At 46.2% G+C, this 23,494-nt stretch overlaps 1 protein-coding gene across 3 annotated transcripts in view; it reads left to right on the top strand.

Moving 5' to 3' along the window:
• Vstm2b (V-set and transmembrane domain containing 2B) overlaps window positions 1–23,494 on the top strand; it is a 31,594-nt gene that overhangs the window by 5,067 nt on the left and 3,033 nt on the right. The window contains exon 5 of one of the 3 annotated variants that reach the window (XM_052712935.1): window positions 8,551–8,744. The exons of the other annotated variants lie outside the window; for them this stretch is intronic. Coding sequence (XP_052568895.1) covers window positions 8,551–8,579 — 29 coding nt within the window. The 3' untranslated portion in view covers window positions 8,580–8,744. Of the gene's footprint in view, window positions 1–8,550; window positions 8,745–23,494 lie in introns of those variants that run through there. 3 annotated transcript variants of the gene reach the window in all.

The raw sequence follows: 23,494 nt of genomic DNA, 5'->3' as shown, positions 1-23,494 counted from the left end.
AGGATATTCCCCAGGTGGGGCACTGGCTCCTTTTGAGAGAGGAAGGAAACAGTGGAAGCAGAGAGCTGTCTTTCCTGATTGGTAGCACTCAACTGTCCTATAAGGTTCAGATGGTTTGGCTGTGTAGCCTCTGCTCAGTGACTTCTAGGTGTGGCCTTACATCCAGCTGTAAATTCTGTATGTGTATCAGACTTCCGCTTCTTGGTTCCAGAGGGAAGAGAGTTGAAAATGGGGCCCTCAACCAGTTATGAAAGCATACGGAGGTTGATACCCACTTTCTTAGGGAGCTGAAATCTGGGGAGGCAAGGAGCTGAGGTTAGGAATTGTCAGAATAGAATATAGGCTCTCGAGGGATGTTAAACACAGGTAGTGAGGATTTAGGATGCCGGAAAAGCTGTAACTACTGTGCCAAGTACCTCTTCTTCTAAGAAGCCCCCCTCCTCCAACCCAACTCAGAGGGGAGACCATCTCCAATGCCCACTCCTAGTGTCTGATTTTAAATAATTCACCCCCCTGCCTGAACCCTTCTTCTCAGTCTTGTGCAATGCCTATTTCCCATGAAGGGAATCTCTACTGGTATTACAACCTGTAAGTCTAGGAGAGTCATATAGTTCTGATGGGTTAGGGCACTGTCTTGCCCCCAGGTCGGCTGTTCTCAAAGTTCATTTACTGCTGCAAACAAAGAATGCAGGCTCCTAGACTGTCCTCACTGAATCTGAGGGCATAGGCCTCACATCACCTTTTATTCTACCCTCTTGCTGATCCTTAAGCCCTTGAACATTTGGAAGCAGCTGGTCCATTCTGAGCATCAATTCAGCCTTGTTTCTCCCTTAGTTACTCTTCCTGTGGGAGACTGTACTATGTCTCCCTCCTCCTAAGGAAACTGCTTTGTGTGTGTGTCCCTCATGATAGTCTGTGCTATGTCTTCCTACGAGACTGTACTGTGTCTCCTCCAGCACAGTCTGTTCTGTGACACACACACACACACACACACACACACACACACACACACACACACACGGCAACAGTAGCTTACTCTATGTTTCATCTTCCTTGTGTGAATCTACTGTGTGTCTCTCCTCTGGGAAACTTAAGTCTGTCCTCATCCTCTGGGAATTAGAAGGTGTTTTGTTACTTTTAGCTCCAGGGACCTAAAAGACCCCCCTCCACGCCATGAAAAGATGGATTAGCTCCAAAGAACGCCCAGCTCTTCTCTTTAGCTTGGGATTTTGTACCATCTGTATTAATTTAAGATAATGTTAGGTGCTATGACAAAACCCCAAAATGTCAATAGCTCAACACACTCCAAATTTATGGTCTTGTTGTATCATATCTTGTCCTGGGGTGGGAATCACATATTCTGTTTAGTCATTCAGAAATCTTGGCTGGCAGACTGTATTAGCTCCAGCAAGCAGCTCCAAAAGTCTCTCTGGGAAGCAACATATAGCAGCATATAAGCATATAAGGGAATAGAGATAGAAACGTCCTTTTGACCCAGTTCTAGCAGAGAATGGATCCCTAAAGCTATAAGGTATGCATGGTGCACAGTGAATTCACTTATTTCCTATGTAATTAGAATAGCTCTATGTGTGCAATATTTGTGAGAAACTGAGGAAAGTGTCACTCCAACCATTCTGTAGTGCTTCATTTTCTCTGAGAAAGTCATTCAGGAATGGCAGGTTGGGTTTCCAAGGACCAGATGAGGACATCTGCCCTTATCCACTGACCACCATGTGACCCCACATAGATGCAAGGGTTTTGGGGAAATGTACCAGTTGTCTCAACAACTGTTTTCCAGCTTCATCTCTCTGCAATGGAAGAGGGCACAACTTTTGAAAGAACTAACAGTCTCTATATAGCAAAACTGGGTGTGTTAGGAAAGTGTTTATTGACTCTTGCTATGATTGGCTTAATTGCTGCTGATTAAAAGACCCTTCTGCCCTTTTCTCTTGGAAAGTAGGAAATAAGTATATGTGGTAGAGTGGAACAAACGTCTGGACTGTTCCTAAGAGCAGTGACAAAACAGACAATATAAAAGCCCAGATAAGAGTTATGTTTATGGCGTCTAAGACTTTGTGTGTGACTTTAGGTAAGTGCTTTAGCATCTGTAAAATGAACAGTGTATTAGTCTGACTTTGCAATTGTAACAAATTGGAACTATTTAAGAAGCAACTTGGCTCATGGTTTCAGACTTTCCAATTCAGATACTCCATTGTTTCCGGACTGCAGTGAGGCAGACCAACATGGCTAGGTACACAGAGAGAGGGAGCTCAGTGTGGGAACTTCTGTGCATACATGCTCATCATCATTGCTGTGGCCTAAGCTGCTCTGGATGGAGAGGAAAAGAGGAGAAAATGAATAAGCTGGCAGCTGGAGACCAAGCTGTAGAGAGGCTTTAAGAGATGAATGGCACTAACAGGGTTGATTGGAGGCTTTGACCCAGAAATTTCATGTACTTGAGATTCATAAGAGTGAACTTGGCCATACCCATGAAACTGTAATAAGATCAAGGACATGAGCTCACTCCTGTTTGAAACTCCTATTCTTTTGCTAGTGCCTGGCCTTTGAGAGCTACACTGGCCTTGAGAACCAAGCATGGCCAGTCTGTATGTTAGCTACTGGAGTTGGATGAGCAAGTGAGGATGCTCCAAAAGGCTTTCTCCCGCACAACAGAGAATTCATCCCTGGACTGGGATGATGTACTACATTTTAAAAGACATAGGTCTTTGCAGGAGAACTTTGACAGCAGAGTTGTCAGAGCTATCTGACAGCAGGTGGGGTCTTGGATGCCTGCCAGTCACAGGGCCCTACATTTATGCCACAGAGGTCAGGGCGGCAATTTTTGTTTGTCCTTCCTGTGGGGGACAGTAGTTTTCACTGCCATTCTGAAAGCACAAGCAGCTGGGCTCCCTGCAGGGACGACAGCGCAATACTATTGCACTGTCTTGCTCTTGATATTTCCGTCACTCAGTAAACTTTGCCGCTTCTACACAGGCCAAGAAGAAGCATATCTCAGATCAAGCCCTGATTTCTCTCCAGCTCCCTCTTGAGGATGAAAGGGGGTCAGATGAATTCAGCAAGCCTATGCACTTCCCCTATCCTTGTGCCCTCTCCAGGAAGGCCTTGGGAGAGCCACTTAGTTGTAGGTACCCAGGTATCCCACTCAGAGTCTGGAGAAGTGGGACATATGACCTCTAATCTGCAAATGCACCTAACAGCTTTGATTCCAAGGAGAGAACCACTCCCAGTGGGTGAGGTTGAAACCTTTAGAATGTTTTCATTGTTGCTACTAACCTTTGGCAAGACTCCCTGGCTGGATACCCCGGGAGACAGCAGGCTCAAGAATATCTCAGAGGCCCCAACAGCAAGAGACTACAGCATGTTCTGAGTCTGCCTCCCTAACTTCTATCCAGCGCACAGATCTAAGCTAGAGAGGCCCATTGTTCTTGGTTAACAGACAGACATGTTTATAGTACTTCTCAGTCAGGATACCGGTAGAGCAGATGGCACAGTCAAGCAGAGTCAGTGAGGGGCATTGGCACAGGGTATTTATGAAGATGAAGGCAGGGTTAGGCCAGCTAGCAGAGGAAGGTTGCAAGTTCCCAGGACGGGCAGCAACAGGAGCTGTTAGTGTCTATGTGATATAGAAGGGGTGAAGGGCAAATGAGATTGGCAGAAGTCAGAGCAGCTGGGGAACAATGAAGATCAATTCTGTGGTCTCAAAGTCTCAATGGAGGGATCCAGTTGCCTTTTCATGACCCCAAAAGGACCTGATTTCTTTCTTGCATGTTTCTGATTTGTCCTCTTATTAGCTCTTTTGAAAGCCAAAGACAAGGGCATCAAGAGAAGCTGTGTAGAGAGGTAAGCCCCAGGGCTTAGAGCACAGTGAAGAAGGGCAAAGGGAGGACCCAGGGGACTGAAAGTGTCACCTCAGCCTTGGTGTAGTGCATCCTAGCCTTTTCAGATCAACAACTTCAAGAGTGGCCCAGCCACCTCTCTATACATACATACATAGTTGATCCTAAAAGGTCTTCAAATGCCTGTATTTGTGAAGTGAGCTATTTTAACATTGCCAGGAAGGAGTAACAGGGCAACTTGCTTAAAGCATTGCCACATTGCCCTTTTCCTACTCCTCAGCCAAGAAAGAAAACCTTTTCTCTACTCACCTGTGCCCAGCATGGCCATGTATGCATTTGCACTAAAAGTTTGTTTTAAAAACTCATTTGTTTCATGTCTCATTTGTCAAGAGGTATTTTAGTATATATGCTTAAAATAACCATGGATTGGATTAGCAAAGCAGAGAAGAGCAGAGAAGGCTGTGTCCCTTCCTTACTGTGTGAGCCAATCTGGCTACTCCTGTGAATGCTGATCCACTGTCAAGAACACTTTCCTGCTGGTTGCCATTGAAAGTTGGGGGAGACAGAGTATCTTCTAAACACTTCTAATGGAGGAAGGGCAGCCCAGCCTCAAAAAAGAATATAGTTTACAGCAGAAAGACTCCCATATTGGCAAGAGGTTCCTTTCTGTAGGGACCTTGGGATCTGATTGTGGTGAGTGAACCTCTAACTAGCCTCAGGGCTCCAGTAATGGGGGAGAAGCACCACAAGCCCTGCTGGGTGTGTCTGGATGCAGAGAACTAGATGCTCCCAATATTTCAATTAATGGGGATAGGACAGCTAAGGCCATGGGTGTGACTGTGGTGTTCCGTGTTGCAGAGGCTGTTTCTTCTGGGAGCCATCCAGGGGGAACATCCTTGGGTGTTGCCATGGCAACCATGAACCATGACCAAATGGGTCTGTGACTGAAGTGAAAACACTCACTCAACCTTAACCTGTGCCCTGGGTAGACGACAAAGCTGGCACAGTGGTATCAGGGTGGTGCCGGAGAATCAAAATGCTTCAGAATCCCCAGCTACAACAGGAAGGCCAGGAACTCTGGGCCCAGGAGGACTTGTAAACCATAGTTGTAAATAATCTGCTCTTCCTTCATGTGACCTTAAGGACCTCATATCTGGAAGGAGGAAATAAGCCTGGTAAAGGATGTCAAACGAGGGAGGCACTCACTGAGCATCCTGAGGGAGAAAAAAAGTGAAAGGACTTTGTGAAAGGACTCTTAGAGGCTCACAGCTGGCAAGAGACATCTGCATTTTCCTGAATAGTGGCAAAGTCATGTCTTATCAGTGACAGGAGACTCTCTCCCTTTCAGCCAACCACTGGGATTCTGTCCAGACCAGCCTCATGGTTCCCATGAGTGGGGACTAGAAATGGCTGCTATGGACTACTGGTGCAATCAGGAGAGGCTTTCTGCAGGCAGACTATCTCCAGGCTTGAAGAATCAGTTAGGGATGATGTTCTCTTAGCTTAGGTGAGGCCCAGAGAAGTTCTAGATTCTACTATAGCTCCCTGCCCAGCTCCCTATGATGGATTATGGAATGGAATGGCTTTGTTCTTTACATCTACTCATGAGCAGCCGATCAGCTCACAGCCTAGTCTTCTCTCTTGTATTAGAGATTCCCAATAAATACCAGCTGCTCCTGCAGTGTAATGATTATTCATAGTTATACTTACTTTTTACTGAGCACATATGCCTGCTGCTGCCCCCCCCTACTATCCTAATTCTCCCTAACTCTGGCTGCCTACTTTCATCCCCAAGAACACAGCCCCTTCTCCAGTTTGTTGCTGGAGCCCAGACCCTTTCATCCACAGGAATGGCAGCCCCCAAGAGAAAAGCCAAGTGCCAGAGTTTCTAAATGTCACCAGGAGCCAAACCACTAAGGAGCTATTCATTAAATTCACCAGGAGCACATTTTTAAAGCTCTGAATGTTAAGGATTCCCCAAGCATCCACAGGGATAAACGGGGTCAAGTGCTTCTGTAATATGATATTGATTAGTCCTGCTCCATGTGGACAGTGGTGAGGGCTTGCCTGTGGCCTAAACCTTGGACTTTATGGGGATGCTAGCAAGGGTTTAAGATACTTTTGCAGCACAGGGGGAAAACGTATTATCTGTTTTATTCCCCTGTGCTTTGACGATGCTTCCCGGGTATCTCTTGCAAACTCATCTAGAGAAGTGAGAAGTCTGCAGGGAAGCTGAGAGTGAGCCAGTGCTGTACTTCCTCCCTAGTCCTACCTATTCCTTAGGGAAGACCTTCTTCAGAGTGGTGCTTCCTGGGAAATTAGTCTGGTGGCTTTGGTAGTTTAAAGGAAGAGGCTCATGTAAATACCAAAGAGGATCACTCCCTTGGGCACCTCCAAGGTTAGGGTTTGACTCATATGGAGCACTGAGTGATGGAGCAGACTGAGGGAAGCACTTGTCCATGGGAAGCCCTCAGTAACTTGTTGAAGTGTAAGGCTGGAGCCTGCCTATATTCTTCCTGCAATAGCCCTTGAGACACAGGCCTGCCCCCAAAACATGCTCAGATGGAGCATGTCTTTGAAACAATTGGATTTCCAGTTCTGTCATTATCACCATCTAGGATAAAACATCTTAGGTACTTTAGCCTGGTCAAAATGGGCTGCTGTTACTGTCCTGTTAGTAGACTTTCTTTGGTGCCAGATGTCTGTTCAAAATAAGAAGGAAGCTGTGTTGGTGACTTTTCTCAGCACTGTGACAAGATGCCTGATAGAAGCATCGTTTGTTTCCAGGGTTTCAGAGGGTTCAGTCAATCATGGCAGGGAAAATGTGGCAGCTGGACGCTCTTGTTTGTGGTCCAGTGGCTTCACACACAGGAAGGAGAGAGCTCAGATTTGAACAAGAGCTGGGCTATAAGCCTCCAAGGCTTGCTTCCTTTGACCTACCTCCTCCAGCCATGCCTCCCATGCCAAAGGTTCCATTCCTCAACCTTAGGACAGTGTCGCCAGCTGACAACCAAGTTGAGAACATTTCACATCAAAGCATAATAGAAGCCAAAGTGGACATTTCAGAAGTCTTTCTCACTCCAAGTTCAAGGGTCCTTCTCCATCCATCTCAGAAGTGGCCAGCCTGTCAGTGGACTGCCACAATGTTCTGACCACTCAGGAGTCTTTGAAGGCTGATTGTCAACAGGACATGTCTTCCCAGCACCAAATTGTCCACCCCGTGCTGTTAGTGAGTAAGGGCAGGGGAAGCATCTGGATCAGTCAGTTCTCTGGCGTGCCACCCATCCTTTAGACTCAAAACACAAGCCCAGTAAGTACTAGGATAGCTTGGGAGGGAGAGACAGCCATCGTCAGTAACCACTTCATTGGTTCCCCTGACATTTTAACCATTCCTGCTGTTCAGCTAGCTCATCTGCAGGCAAAACCAGGTTTACTTGCCAACAAATTCTGTTTCTGGGCCTTGGAGCTCCAACCACCCAGAGTCACAGTATTCAATCTTCCTCTCATAAACACCATATTTCCTCCTGATATGTCCACCCGTGTGAGTTGGAATCTTGGCTTCATCACTGCCGTGAGCGAGTACTCTCCTCTGTGGGGAACCAGGTCCCAGGCTGCCTGCGTCAGAGGAGGTCATCTGTTAGTTTTCACAATTAAATGAATGAAACACCTGACAAAACAAGGAAGGATTTATTTTTGGCTCAATTTAAGAGGCATTGGTTCGTGTGGTGGTTTGAATGAGAATAATCCCATAGGTTCAGATGTTTGAATACTCGATCCCCAGTTGGTAGTGCTGTTTGGGTAGGCTTAGGAAGTGTGACCAGGCTAGAGGAAGTATGTCACTAGGAGTGGGCTTTCAGGTTCAAAGCCATGCTCCATGCTCAGTTCACTCTCTATTTCCGGCTTATGGATTGAGATGTTATCGATTCCCCAAGATCCAAGGGGGCTTTGCTATGTCCAGTGTTGGGTACAAAGGGAAAAAAAAATCTATGTACACTATGTTTTTACGTCTGTTAACTTTATTCCTCTAAGACAAAATTACATTAATTCAGCTATAGTTCCACCAGGCATTCAAGGCAGGAACAACTCTAGACATACCAAGCTCTATATCCATCTACTTTATTTCTCTGGGATGAAATCCTGTCTCCATAACTGCAGTTCTGTCCAGCTCCCCAGCTCATAGCCCAGCTAACGACTAAACTCCTGTGCTTCCAGCCTCATCTTCATCCTCTGTGTCCTCTTTCTCCATCTCTGCTACTCTCTACTCCTGGCACTCAGAAAACTCTATCCGAGATCTGCTTACCCTCTAAGGAACCTCTGTCTTCCTCTCTTCTCTCTTGCCATGCTGTTCTGTCTTTGTCCACAGAAAATACCTATCCTTTCTTTCCCTGGGCATGTGGTTCCCTGCATCCTCAGGAATGTTGTTTTATCTCTCACCTTGATATGTAAAAACCTCTTTTGTTCTCAGTTAAAGTGCTCTGGAGAACCACTAGGCCTCAAGGCAAGGGGTTGGTCTGAGCTTCATTAGCATAGGAAACAAAGCTAGGCATCAGCCAGCTTGTCTCCTAAGCTCAGTAGGGCAGTTAGTAACTTAGTAGGTTCTGGGAACACAAGGATTTCACAGCAGAAGACAGCTGAAATCTTAAAGGCTGGGTAACACCAAATATTCATAATAAATGGCTTTGCCTTTTGACAGACCCTTGGCCGGTCAAAGTTCAGCTTTAATACACAGCTGAATCTCTGTGATATATTCTTGTGGCCCGCAAGAAGATGTGGACTCTCAGCTTCTGCTCTCAGTATCTATTTCCTGCTGTCTTGCTGCCTCCACTCCATCATCATGGACTCTAATCCTCTAGAACCATAAGTCCAAATAAACTCTTTCATAAATTACCTTGATTATGGTGTTTTATTACAGCAATAGAAAGTAGCTAATATAGCACTTTATGGTGGGTAGAGAAGCAGAGAAAAAGGGAGATTCTTGTACTCAGCTCTGCTTCTTCTCTGTTTATCCCAATGAGAACTTCAGCCCATGGTATAGTGCCACCCATAACCATGGTGGGCCTCCTTCCCCTAATTACTCCTTTTTGGAAGTGCTTTCACTGACACACCCAGAAGTTAGACTCACCAGTCTCGCAGGAACTTCCAAATGCACTCAAGTCAACAGTGATGATCAGTCATCATGGGATGTTTACAAAGCATAGAGCTCAGCATCTAGGAAACACTAGGAGATGCTGGCTCTTGTTGTCTAAAGTTTGTGAGAATGGCTTTTAGTGTCTAGATCATCCAACAAGCTAGGAACTCAATGTGAGATTTACCTCATGAGTTCACTCTCCCTCCTATACACCAGTTAACCTTCATGGAGCTTATGGTGGCGGAAGGAAGGTTGGGGAAGCTGGTGGACCTTCAGTACAGAAAGTATGGAGCATTTGCAAATGGCTCAAGGAGCTGTTGTGTACCTTCTCTCTGACATTTTTTGAAGGGTGGATAGGAAATGGGGTGGGTACCATGCAGTCTTCTCTGCCTGTCTAGGGATATTTTCTACGAGTTGAGCTCCTAGTGAGCAAGAACAGCTTTGTCACAGTTTCTTATGCTCTAGAAAACTGAACCCCAACTCTAGTAGGTTCCCTGCAGGGCTGGCTATGCCAAAGTGGTTCCTTAGGAAAGCCTTACTTGTGCTGTAGCTATGTGTGCTTTGCTACCCAGGCTTCCATTTGTGGGGTACCATTGTGATGGTAAGAGGTAGCAAGGAAGTCAAGCTTGGAGGAACAACTGGGTTATACAACAGATGACTGCCTCTCCGTGGCAGACAGAAGCAGAAGGAAGAAGACCCTTCATGGTGTTAGGTAGCCACAGAGCCTTGAGGGAAGATCTGAATTACTGGATAGGAGAGGCCTGACATTATTGGTGAAATTATAAAGGCCACTCCACGTAGTTAAAAGGGAGGTTTATTTTGTAGGATAACTTACAAGTGAAGGGATAGGTTGCAGGGTCTGGGAAAGGTGTAGCGCAGTCCGGCGGTGTTCTCTGGAGAACTCTGCTCCATCTACCTTCAGCGTCCTGGGTCCAGGAACCAAGAGAGCCCACACATCTGGATCTTGGGTCTTCAGGGTCCTCTCTCAGCCCTGCCTTGTAAGCGTGACCATTACTGAAGCCTCAATGGGGGTTGGAACTTCCAGGTCAAAGCTGGAATGGCTACCCACTACATGACATCCTCTAGGAGAACATCTCAAAACCACTTTTGTGTTGGGAAGCACCATGCCTTGTGGTGGATGTGTTGGTGATGGGCGGGTTCCCAGCTACCTTTACAGGCTCAGGTCTGCTCTGTATTCCTGCATCCTGTTTTTAGTACAGGACTCTGCCCATCTTTCTCAATGTGGTATCTGTGTCTAGAGATTGCCAATAAGAAGTCACATTGCACCCAGGGACAAGTGAGAAAGTGGAATAAAGATGCTACAGCCAGGATGTGCTGGGAGCAGAGTGTGAATGGATTGCATGAGGAACCACAAGGCCTGTCCTGTTTTCTTTCAGGCCAATATCAATCTACCTCTGAGTGGCACAGAAAGCCACTGCATAGACACCCAGCACAGTCTAATTCCTGGTGTTGGACAGCACTGGATAAAGAGCATCTCCTTCAACTGACCCCTGGTCTATCACCCGTAGCTGTAATGTCAATTTTTTTTCCTGTGACAGAGTTTCACCATGTAATAGCCTTGGCTGTTCTGGATCTCACTCTGTAGACCAGACTGGCCTGGAACTCACAGAGATCCACCAGCCTCTACCTGCTGAGTGCTGGGATTAAAAGTGTGTGCCACTATCACCTAGCTGTAATGTCAATTCTTTATAGAAACTTATTACAATTGATTTTGTACGAATGACCACTTAGCCCAGAGGAAAGATCTTCAGTAAGCCCAGGGAGGGGAACTAATGTAATAGCAGGGCTGGAGATGTGGTTCCTGATATTCTCCATGCCTCACGACAGTCACTGGGCAGGGTCAAAGGAGAGACACCCCACCTGAGGGGAAAGCTGTGGTCTAATGTTCAGATAACTGTAAAAGTGGGTCAGAATAGCTGGTAGTTGGGAGAATGGTGTCCAAGACCTAGTAACTAAAGGCCTCACTTGAAACTTGAGCTTCTCGAAGTTCCCTGATACAGTCTCTGGGCTCCCCAGCATAGCACTTCCTTTCTCTGTTCTGAAGTGTGAGCCTAGCTGAGTACCCACCATAACCAGAGCAATAGAAGGTATTGCTTCTGTATGTCCACTATCCTGTATTCATTAGGTCTGGAGCTAGTTCACTCACTCATTCATATTCAACCAATGTCCACCAGATGTCTTTTACATGTAGTGATAGCTGTGTACCCTGTGAGCACAATTTGAATATAGCCAGTGTGGTCTGAGAGTCCTACACAGAAACTAACCCATGCACCCAAAGTTAAAATCCACTCTTACATGTGCCATGTTAGAGGAAGACCCAGAGGAGGACCTTTGGTAGCTAGGAATGTTGGAGGAGGAGGACTTGGTCTTCAGGGGGACAGTTAAAGGTAGAGGCCCTCATAGATGCAGAGATAAGAGGTCTCAGTCCCAAAGAGAGCCATGGAAGTGCAGTGAGCTGACTGCTGCAAGCTACCTAGTTTGTCATCTGCAGACTGGGGATAGTGGCTCCTGCCCTGCTGACCTCTAAAGACACCCAAGGAGGAGTAACCGAGAATGGAGCCTGGAAGGGCTTCATGAGGAAGGAAGTTCAACTCCTCTTCTCCTCAGGCATTATCTGTTCAAATATACAGCAGTGTCTGTTGTGTTTGAAGCCTGCAACTGACTTTCTTTGGAGAGTCAGTGAAGGGGGTACCTGACCAAGCCCTGGAAAGCTTCAGAGAGCCACAAAAGCAGAAGAAGAGGTGGCATACTGGAGTTAGAGGGTAGTCTGGTACAGTCTCCTGCACCCTCTAGAGCTCAAAGGAAGAGAAAGAGTGGAAGGACAAGTAGGGGGGTCAGTGTCAGACCCCTAATTTTCTGCTGTTTCTCATTCTCATTACATCCCATTCTACTCCAGTGTCTTCTATGCCCCCCTCCTTTCAGCCTGGGTGTTTCTTCAGCCATCTAAAACTCACTCTAGGCTTACCCAAGAAAACCAACCATTATGACTGGAGTCAGCAGCTACTGAGAGGCTACAGTAGGTGTGGAGTATGCAGCCTGAACATAAACAGGAAGGGCAAGTACCTCTTCCCTTTCCCCAATGACTTGGTGCATTGACATCATGGAACTCAGAGGTCTAAGAGGGTGAGGGCTCTCAGTGGGCACAGCACTGGCCTACAAGGTAAATTAGAGAGGGAGATAGCTGGGGCCTTGTCACCATCGTTGTGTGGCCTGGCCAGCCCTTTTCCTCTTTGGCCTCGGCCTTCACACATGTAAGACAAGGAGTGTGCAGAGCAATGGGGTTCTGTTTCTTGTTTAAGGGTTGTGATACTGAATAAGTCAAGGTCTCACTGTGAGTATGGGCAGGCCTTGAACTCATTCTCCTGCCTCATCCTCCTTGTTGCTGATGTGAGCCACCATGTTTGGCTTTGATTGGTAATTTTTGAATTGAGAAACTCTTACAAGGCATAGTGGTACATATGCATATAATCCCAGCTCTAGGGAGGCTGAAGCAGGAGGATTTAGGATTCAAAGCTAGAGAAGGCTACACAGTGAGACTCAGGAAAGGGAAGGAGAGGAAGAGAGGGAAAAATCGATTCTGAGGGATAAAGGAATCCTTGTATAAACATCTCTGGGACCTTATATGAGGATTGAGAAGGAACAGGAAGACACAACCCAGAGCATTCCAGTATTTTATCCTTCTCCAATCAAAAAAAGCTCTGCTTTTCTTTTCTATTTTGGAGCTTACACGTTTGAAAATTACCAAACTTGTCAGCACTCTAGGTTTGTGTCACTTATGACATTAGTTACAAAGGGAGATCTTAGAGGTGTGTTGTGCCCACATTCCCACCTCCAGCAGCACTGAGCCTCTAACAACTGTCTCAATATTTGCTTGTAGTCAGTTGGATGTAAAAGAACTTAAAATGGCGCTAAGAGATCTGCACCAGGCCACTGTGGGCTACTGTGGGGAGTGTAGGTGGAGGACTGAAGGCCCCCCTGGAATGTAGCCATTCCTGGACACAGGGTGTCACTGCTGGTGAAGAAGGGCTATTTCATGGCTTGGGATTGTAGCTTCATAGTGGAAGGTGTGTGCTGGGAGTGTCATATGATGTAACTGAATCCCATGCCAGGATATGCACTGGTAATCACTGCAAATAAGACAAGAAACATAACTTGAGGGACACCAAATTCGAGGGACAAGGGAAACACCAAATCCATGGGATGAATCTCTGAGACTTCCTCTCACCAAGAAAAGAAACTGTTTTTGACAATGTAAAGAGAGAGGGTAGTGACTTCCAGGAAGCGGGGATAACATGCACAAATGCCCTGTGATAGCATATAGCCAGGAAATTCAAAGGTCTGACAAAGATTTATTCGGGCTCTGCAAAGAAAGCAAGAAGTCAGAAAGAGTTCACTGGTTAAATAAGACAAACATATAAGACTTCAGGGGCTTTTGCTTTCCTCTGAAGAACGAACAGGGTGGAACAAGGCAGGATCCTTTGGAGATGATGGCTCTAGCCACAGTGTGGAGACAGAGATGGGCAATGTAGCTGAAGGAAGACAATGCCAAGCGAGGACAGTGTGGGGGCTAGTTAGATGAATAGATAGATGGATGCTTGCATGAGAGGTGGAGTGGGTAGGTGGAATAGCAAATATCTGGTAGGTGAGCTGATAGAAAGGTGTGTAAATGGATGGACATGAGATAGGATGATCATGAGAAAGTGTGAGTGGATGGAATGATGGATAAGAGGATGGTATGTGTGGGAAGGGATGATGAGGTGAGTGGGTGAGAAGATAGATGGGTGGGTGCTTAGGTGAATGGATAGATGGATACATGGTTGAATGAATGGGTAAGTGTATCAGGACTGGAAAGAAAAATGAGTAGGTAGTAAAATGTGGAAGAGAGATTTGTAAATGTGTATAAGGAGGCCTTGTATTTTTCCTCATGACAACAAAAGTACCCAACACAGAACAATTTAAATAAAGAAAAGTTTGGGGCTCATGGTTTCAAAAGTTACTTGTAGATTCAAAGTGGGACAGAGAACTGTGTTGGGAGCATATGTTGGAGCACAGATCTCACTTCATGTCACCGAGGAAACAAAGAATGAGGCCTGCACAATATATAGTTCCCCCAAACAACCCTCCAGTGGCCTAACTCCAACCAGACCTCACCTCCAAAGATGTCCATTCCCTCCTAATAATTTCATCAAATTATGAATCCATCAATGGAGTAACCCACTGATCAGATCAGATCCTCGTGATCCAGTCACCTCTCAATGAATGAATCCACCAATTGAGGGCCTGACCTTCAATATATGAGCCTTTTGGGGCAGAAGAATTTCAAATCCAAGTTGTAACAATGGGTAATGGTCTTAGAGGAAGGTAAAGGGAACATGGGTGGCTACACATAGATGAATGAGTGAGTTGAAATGGATGGAAAAAGTAGTTGCTGGGTAGGTGGGAAGAGATGAGGGAATGGATGTGTAGCTGGATGAAAGGGGATAGACAAAAGGACAATTGGATCTGTGGATAAAACATGAGTGGGAAGATAAGTGAGTTAGGAACCAGGTGAACCTTGCAGGATGGGTGGATTGCAGCTGCCAACAAGCCTAGGTGATGAATTTCTGGAACATGTATCAGGAAAGATGCCATAGAAAGAAAGGTACTAGGCAGTAGCATAATTAGAATGCCATGCTAGCCCATGATGTGTGTCTACCTCTGAACAACAGGATAGGACAATATGGTGGGCAAAGCTGGGGTACAGCTAGTCCCCAGATTACCTCCAGCTTTCTGAGAGCCTTCTGAGACATTTGAGGTATACCCTCCGGTGATTGGACACTGGGTTATCTGGGGAACAGAGCCTGGCCCCAGAATTGTTGAAGGTCATCAAAAGACATTGTAGGTTTGTCTTCTCAGACATTAAAACATATAGTCTCCAGGTGAGTAGATGAATAACTAATTGTGTTTGCTTTAAAGATTAATGTAACAAGAAAATACACAAGGCTGTATTTCATGAAGTGTTTTATTTTAGAGTCGTATTTTAATGCATGACACAACCTGGGCAGTTCATTGACACTAATTTTATTTAATAGCACATGTTATAGAATTTTCCAAGCACTATCCCTGGGCAATTAAAATGTATTAACCATTTTGGCTAAATTATGTTTCTAAAGGAAAGTTCTCAGTGAGAAACAATATGCAAGTATCCCTGAAACAGAAGACAGAGGGAGGTAAATGGGAAAACAGGCCCGATAAAGCTGATAGTTCTGGTCACAGGGCTAACCCTCTTCTCTGCCTTGGGAGCAATACCACATTCTAGGTGCTTGTCAGGCCTGGCTCTGAGAAGAAACATAGGGAGGCTGGAGCCCAGACCTCTGTTATTTAGCAGCCTGCAATGGGCAACAATTGAGAGTCCACTCATTATGTGCCTGATCTGGGGAAACCTTGGACACTGACTCAAGGGCCATGAATACAGAACAGGAGAAAAAAACCACCAGACAACTTGAATGGAAATGAACTGGGTGAGAGGTTTGAGGGAGAGCCAGATTCACTTATCCATCACCCCAGCTCCACTCTCCAGTCAGTGTAATGGGCACACGAACACTCCAGAATCCATCCTCAAGTCCACATTTCACATTGGGAAATAGACTCAGATAACCTAGAGCAAGTGTTCCCAAACCGTGTTTCTTGGAACCCTGTAAACTGCTGTGCACTGCCAGCTTCATTTGGTTCTGTTTCTAATAACTGCATTTATAGTTGCATGTTAATTTATTGTAGTGCTGGGGATCAAGAGCCTTGCACATTCTGGGTAAGCATTGTACCACTGAACTACACCTGCAGCCCCTCACTGGTAGATTCTGGACAGGTATTCTACCACTGAGATGCATTGATCCCTTGCCAGACTTCTGGTCATGGTGTTTTGATTACATGTAGTAATTAGTTTGAGAAAACAATTCTACCATTTAAATATATTCAAATACAGTTGATATGGTCCAAATAACATGTAAAAATATGTGCACAAATTATATATATATATATATATATATATATTACATATACTTTGTATAATATATGCATATATATTTGGAAATAGACAAAATCCACAAAATATTGCACACATCAATGCACTGCCTTCTATGGAAGGGACTTGGAACAGCTTGTAAAAATGCATGTTGCATGATAGAACAGATTCAGGAAGAAATGAGTGAAAGAAAAAGTTGAAATGAGTCTGAGGTTCATGAGAGATGTATCTGCGTCATAGTCAGTTAGAAGGTCACGTTACTAAGCCTGGCTCCCTATGGATCCAGAACAGGTTCTTAGCCCCAGGTGGAGGTTGTGTATGGAGCATCTGGACACTGCTGCACAGTGGGCAGCTGGGGCATAGGAGAGTGTTCAACCATTCACCCCACAACCACTGAATCTCACAGCACAGGCACTATGCAGAAACAAGGAGGCACACAGCTGAGTCACAGTTTCTCCTCTCTTTGACTCACCCTCTGGCAGAAGACAAGGGTGTCAGAAAGCAAACACACCCACAGCTACCCACGCACAGCCTGGGGGAAACCGAATTTGCTCTAGAGTCCTTGGGACAAGGTGGGGGGTGCATCTCTAACCTGATGCCAGAAGGGAACTCCTGGGAGCAGGAAGACAGGTGGGTGAGGGGCATGGAGGATGAAACTAAATGAGACTGTGTCCAAATGAGAGTTGATATGGTAAGAAGCTCTGCAAGGGGGCAGTACAGAGGCAATATCCAACAGAGGCAGAGATACCTTGGAGTCATCTATGGGGACCTCAGGGCTCAGCAGAGGAAGGTTGGTATACTCCAGGGACCTGACAATGAAAACGATCTTCCTGAAGGCATAGGGGCAGGAGAAATGAGTGCATACAAGTAGCCTCCATATGGGAGTCTACTTCACCTGGAACTTGATCCACTGAAAGGAAGGGGGCAGGTGAAAACCTGTCCCCTGGAGAGGATTAAGAAGAGGTTCCAGTAGCTAGGAAGCCTGAAAAATTCACAGATACCAGGAAGCCACTGCCCATAACCCTCTACCACCTCCCCACAGCTGTGCAATAGTAGACACGTCACTAATTCTTGGACTTATCCATGAAAGGGAAAAATGGGTTCCACATCCTAAGGTCACTGTGAACTGGTCACAAAAGGCAGAGTACATTTTTGGGCACTGAGAATATTTCGGGTGCCTATTAACACTCTATAGCCCCATAGATTACTAAACAAAAGCAAACTGGATGTGGGAATGAGGACTGGCCCCCACACAGAGAGGCAGCCCCAGCATGCTCAGCTGCTGAGCACCTTCATGCCCTCTGTAGTTAGGGCTTCTGGTGGCCCACTGCCCACAGCCATCTGATTGTGGAGAAAGGGCCTGATCACTCACCACTATAATTAAGTGATTCCACGAAAGGATCCTTGGGACATGATCCCATTTTGAAATAAATAGGCTAGAAAGGACCCAACGACTAAGTTGGCCACCCAGAAGTGTGTTATATGTGTGTGTGTGAAAATGTCATAATGAACACGGAGAGCATGGCTCAGTGAGAGACTCCACCAGTGAGAGAGAGGCTGGGGTGTGACTCAGTGGGAGAGCACCTGCCTGTAAAAGCTCCTGGGTTCCAACCCAAGAAATGCAGAAAATGTCAAAAGAAACTCATTATTCTGTACATTGAGCATGAACCGACAAAAAACAATGGAAATAAGTTATCGTGAATGTTAAAATTCAGGAGGAAACTCCTCCCCACTCCCACTTGGGAAACAGCCTAGGTTGGAGCTCCAGCTGTGACCAGTGGGAAAAATGCCTTCCTATTCTTTGGTCCTAGGAAAGGCATAGGTGATGGCTGTAGTCCACTGTGTGGACAGAAGCCAGGATGCCAGGTTCAAGTCAGGACAGCTGAGCTCAGTGTGACCTTTATTTGTATCAAATAAAAACAGAGGACTTCCCATTAAACTTGGAATTCAGATAGACAGTTAGTGGTATCTTTATGTAAGTATAGCCCATGAGCTATTTGGGGGTAGGCTGGCCTAGACACTAACCACTGTTAATCTGAAGCTCAAAATTAACTACATGGCTTCTCTGTAAACTTGGACCTTAGACAAGTTACTTCTCTTTGGATCTCAGTTTCTCCATTCTAAAATGAATTGTGGTTTTTGTTTTGTTTTGTTTGGTTTTTAAGTAACACTTAGGAGGGTGTGGTGCCATATACACCTGTAATCCCAGTACTCAGTAGCCTGATGCAGAAGAATTATCAGACTAATCTGGGGTACCCAACAAGCTCCAGGCCATGTGGATGACAGAGATACTAGTGCCTGGTTTTCTGTACCTTGGTGATCGAGGCAGGCTCCCTGGAGGAGGCAACCTGCAGTTCAGACATAAGGGATGGGTCAGTCCAAGAGAAATAGAGGCATTGGTTAGTCATTTTACAGGCTCACCCCACGCACTGACAAGGACAGTCAACCATCTATGTGGCTGGAAGTGTGGAACTATTGAGATGATCAAGAAGGGTTCTCCTAGTAGCACTGAGGTGGTGGCTTTTTCTTCTGCAGTGGAGATCTGTCCAAGACTCTGCATCTTAGGATGCCTTCTCCAAGAACATGTGAGGAGCAATTTGGGAATTGGTGGCAATTAAGGGAGGAAAATGTTTCAAACTACTGAGGCCAACATTGAGCTGTGGTAGAGGAATGATTCAACCCCATGGCTGAACTATGTATGCTTCACTCACTTATGATAGATTTGGATACGACATAAAAAGGTTCATGAATTGAAGGTTTAGTCTCTGGATAGTGGCACTGTTGAAAGGTTGACAGCTTCATTGCTGAATTCATAGCTGAATGGCTTCTTAGGAAGAGGAGGAGCAAGACTGGAGGAAGTCAGCCACTAAGGGTGTGGTTTTGAAGGGTATATCTCACCTAGCTTTCTTCTTCCCCCACTCTTTGTTTCTGGCTGCCATGAGGTGAGCAGCATTCCCCACCATGCCCTTCTGCCATGATGCTCTACCTCCTCACAGCCTCAAAGCAATGAGGCAGTGGACCATGGTCTGACACCCCTGAAAACATGAGCCAGAGGGAATCCTTCCTCCTGTGAGTTGATTCATTCAGGTATTTTGTCACAGTAATAAAAAGCGACTCAGATACTCCAGTAGCAGATAGGCTCCTCCCACTGAGTAGGGTGGAGAGCAAGGGGATTAGCTGAAGCAAGAAGCCTTGTGGCCTTGGGTAGGATGAGTGAGTAGGAAGCCACCAGCAAGGCACAACTGCAGTCCATGCCTTTTCTCTAAGAGACATCTATTTCCTTTAAAATACAACAGCATTAGTTGGTTGCTTCTAGTTTTTGCCCCACTTACCAGCACACATTAATTTTATGGCAGAAATGAATTCCACCCAAACAAACTCCCTTAGTGCTCAATTATTCCTCACTGGCTCCCTTTAGATAAATATCCGTGAAGAGGCTTTAATTAAAATGTCAACAGGGGAGGCAGCCTTGCATGTTGCCATCTTCCCACTCAGCAGCAAGCTGGACCCGTGTAGAGTCCAGTGGGGGAACTGAGAACTGAGCTTGCCAGGAGGGCCAGCCCCATGTCAGGGAAGGGACCTGCCCCTGCCCACTGCACAGCTGAGCACAGACCTAGTGGGATCCAAGCCAGACTCCTCCTCAGTTCTGAGCCAGAGCTGGCTCAGATGCTGTGAACTTGGACATCAACAAATGGCAGGGTGTGGGGATGGGTGTGAATGAGAAAGGCTGCACAGGAATCCACTGCACAGAGGCAAGAATGGTATCTAGCAGCTCACCTGGGTCTGGGTTGGGGGTCAGGAGGGCAAGGACTCAGAGATTCCTACTGAAAAGGGCAGATAGCTTCAGTGGAAAAGTAAAAGCAGGGGTATTGGTTCCTGGACCTTTCCAAAATCTGTGTTTAGGACTCTCCCAATTTTCATATGTCAGATTAAAATTTATTTATTTCTGCACCCTTCTGCAACCCAGGCTTCACCCTCAGGTGGCCGCTTTGTCCCTTACTGTGCCAATAGGTTCTGCAGAAGATAGGGTTTATAACCAGAGAGGCAGGAAGTGGGGGAGGTGAGGAAACATGACGAAGGATGGAGAACAGTTTCCTGAAGTGACAGACTCTGCCTTGGCACTGGCTGAGGTTTCTGGATGATATGTAAAGAAGGGATGATGTGTGACACTGACCTTCGCCAAGATGTTGCCCATGTCCTTTTTGTTCTCCTTGAGGTGGGGGTGGGTGGGTCTGCTGCTCTCAGAGGGAGTGCATGTGCAGCTGGAATGGCAGGGTCCTCAGAGCATGTAAGGGGGAACAATAGGTAAAAGCTGTCCTGAAAAAGGAGGACTCTCTCCAGCCTTGAGTGGAGGATGTTCTAGTTCAAGCTTGCTCCTTGGGAAGCCCTTTTGTCTCATTCACAGAGGCTGCAAAAGAAGAAAGCAATACAATTGAATATGAGCGCTCAAAGGGCCCCCATCCAGCGTACATGGCTTAGGTCTCTAACTTTTTTAGCCAAGAAGTCTTTGTTCAAAAGACAGGTTAGAACTTCACAAAGTACACAGCAGCTTATAGTTACCATAGTATGCTCAATAGGAGGCCCAGCTGCAGACATACACTCCATGGGTCCTCCTGACATCACAGCCAGGCTCAAGGGTGGAATGGCTTTGCCCGTGAGAGATGGGACAGTACCAACCTGCCTGCACTCTATGTGTCTCCATTCTGCACAGTTTTTCAGAAGTAGGCACAAATAGGCAAAGCCTGCAGCGCCAACTCGCAAAATGAGCTCCAGGCCACCAGAGCCAGAACCAGCTTACTGACCCCAAAATATCATAACTCTAGTTACACTTCCCAGGCTTGAAAAAAAAAAAACAAAAAAACAAAAAAACGGCAGTCTGTGAGGAACCCTGAAAAGCCCCTGGCTGAGAGTGTGTGTGTGTGTGTGTGTGTGTGTGTGTGTGTGTGTGTGTGTGTGTGTGTGTGCGCTCGCGCGCGCAAGCTGCTGAACAGGCCAGCCTTCCCCAGCCCTACCACAGCTCTCAACCTGCAGAATCAGGAAATAGGTGGTTGGGTCAGAGGTTTCCCAGCCTTTCACACAGACCGGATATCCCAGACCCACATGTGGATACCAATGCTACCCTCACAGGGCTCTCTGTGTTTGTCAGCCTTGTGTCACTCTGACAATATAGCCAACATGAATAACTTAAAGGAGGAATTTTTATTTTGGCTCCATTTCATGATTCTGTCCATGGCTCTGTTGCTTGGGGCCTATAGTGAGGCACAGCATCATGGTGGGAGCATGTGGTGGTGTGAGACTGTTCAAACTCATGGTGAACAGGAAAGAGAGAACACAAGACACATTACAAGTACCCACTCCCTCCAACCAGGCCCACCTAAAGTTTCAAGACCTCCCCAAATGACACTTCTACCTGGGAACAAAGCTCTCATTCTGTGAGCCCTTGATGGGGAGAACTCATATCCCACTGTAACTACCCTGGGAGCTTCATTCACAGACTTGGATTCTACACAAGAGAAAGCCTAGACACAGCCTCCTCCTTTTCTTTATCAAAACATTAAATGGCTTTAACGATTCCATGAACTTTATTGACAGGGCTTTAGAATTCTTTTGTTACTGGATAAATAGAAATGATGAAATTCCTAGGCAGAAGCTACTTGGATTGAGATGTGTGTGTGTACACACATATGTGTATGTGTGTGAGTGTGCACATAAACATGCACACATCCCTGCCCATTGTATTCTTTCTAGTTCTTAGTTATTATATTTTATTATCTGCATCTCCCAACCGTCCTCCACTTCCTACTTCCCTTTACTCCCTCTCCCCTCTCCTTTCTTTCACTCCTGCCCACTCCCCCACACATGGTCTCAGGTCTCAATATGTAGCCCAGGCTGACCTGAAACTTACAATCCTCCTGCCTATGTGCTGGGATTATGTGCCACCACACCTGATTCAGAGTCTCAGATGCTTAACTTTCATTAAGAATGAGCAGCAAGTGCTAGTTTGAGGTGAGGATGAATCAGGCATTCTTCTTCCTAGGGCTTCCCTCACCTCCTGGGTTGCTTGAATCTCCAGCTTTATTATGACTAATACACTTGTGTGCACTCTAGCACTATTCTTGGTTCATCTCCGGAAGGGAGGAAATAGATGAAGAGGCTGTTAGCATTTGATTAGTTCAGCATGCCAGCACCATGATCTAGGAATGTCAGAAGAGAGACCACAAGGTAGGCCAATGAACCCATCCCAGCTGAGCCAAACACACCACCCAGCACTGTCCACCTGCACCCTGCAGGGTCAAGTTGAATTGCACCTGTCAGTCCAGGCTACAGTGAGCAGTCCTGGCTGCCTTTGGGAGACAAGGAGGTAGAGACACAGGCCCCAGATGTAGAGGAGGCCCAGTGCTAGGCATCGGAACAGGAGATCTCCTTCAAAGAATGTGACCCCTTGGTCACTAAGATCCAGGGGTGTTTTAAAAAGAAGTAGATGATGAGACAGTTTGCCCATGGAGGAAAGTTCCCTCTTGGGAGGGCACTCACAAAATTAGCTCTTCAGCCCTATTCACATAAGATGGTCCTTGTTTGTGGAGTTGGTTCTCTCCTTCTGCTTTTACATGGGTTCTGGGGATTTAGCATAGGTTGCCAGGCTTTCAAACAAATGCTTCTGCATGCTGAGCCATCCATCCAGCCATAAAATGTTATGTATATATTTATTTATGTGATGCTGGGAATCAAATCCAAGGCCCTGTACATTTGGATAAGTGCTGTCTCTCTGAGATCTATTCCCAGATCCTGTTTTTTGTTTATTTTGTTTTGTTTTTGAAACAAGGTCTCACTATGAAGCCCAAGCTGATCCTCCTGCCTCAACCTCCTGAGTACTGGGGTTGCAAGTGTGTCTAACACACCCGGCTTACACTGGCTTTTTCTGAAACCTCTGCCTGCATGGCATTGACTATCTGGACTGCTTTTGTTTATATGTTGTATGGGATGTCTTTTTCTGGGTGACAGACCCCTAGCCATCCATCAACTCATCCATCACTGCATCCATCTTCCTAGCAGTTTGTGACAATGAGGAGGTACAAAAGAGGACTGAAGTCTTTGATTTTCTCTGCTGGTGATGGCCAGAGGCAGAGTGACCAGATTTTTCTAGGGCAGGAGGGAAGACTTGAAAATTAAGATCTGTAGGCTGCTGGCCGGTGGTGGTGCATGCCTTTAATCCCAGCACTTGGGAGGCAGAGACAGGTGAATCTGTTTGAGTTCGAGGCCAGCCTGGTCTCCAAAGCGAGTTCCAGGAAAGGTGCAAAGTTACACAGAGAAACCCTGTCTCGAAAAAACCAAAAAAAAAAAAAAAAAAAGATTTGAAGGAGGTCCTGGATGGACTTCGTAGCCAGGGTTAAGGCTGTGAAAAGAAATAGCAGCTCTGGAAAGATTGGACACAGGGAGAGCCTGACTTCTTCTCAGTCCACAGTGTGAGCCAGCACCAGTCCACACCTG

This window comes from Peromyscus californicus, unplaced genomic scaffold, assembly GCF_007827085.1.
Source record: "Peromyscus californicus insignis strain IS unplaced genomic scaffold, ASM782708v3 Scaffold_4__1_contigs__length_199733344, whole genome shotgun sequence".
Lineage (NCBI taxonomy): Eukaryota > Metazoa > Chordata > Mammalia > Rodentia > Cricetidae > Peromyscus > Peromyscus californicus.
Note: the sequence above shows the minus strand (reverse complement) of the source record. Positions and strands in the feature narration are given on the sequence as shown.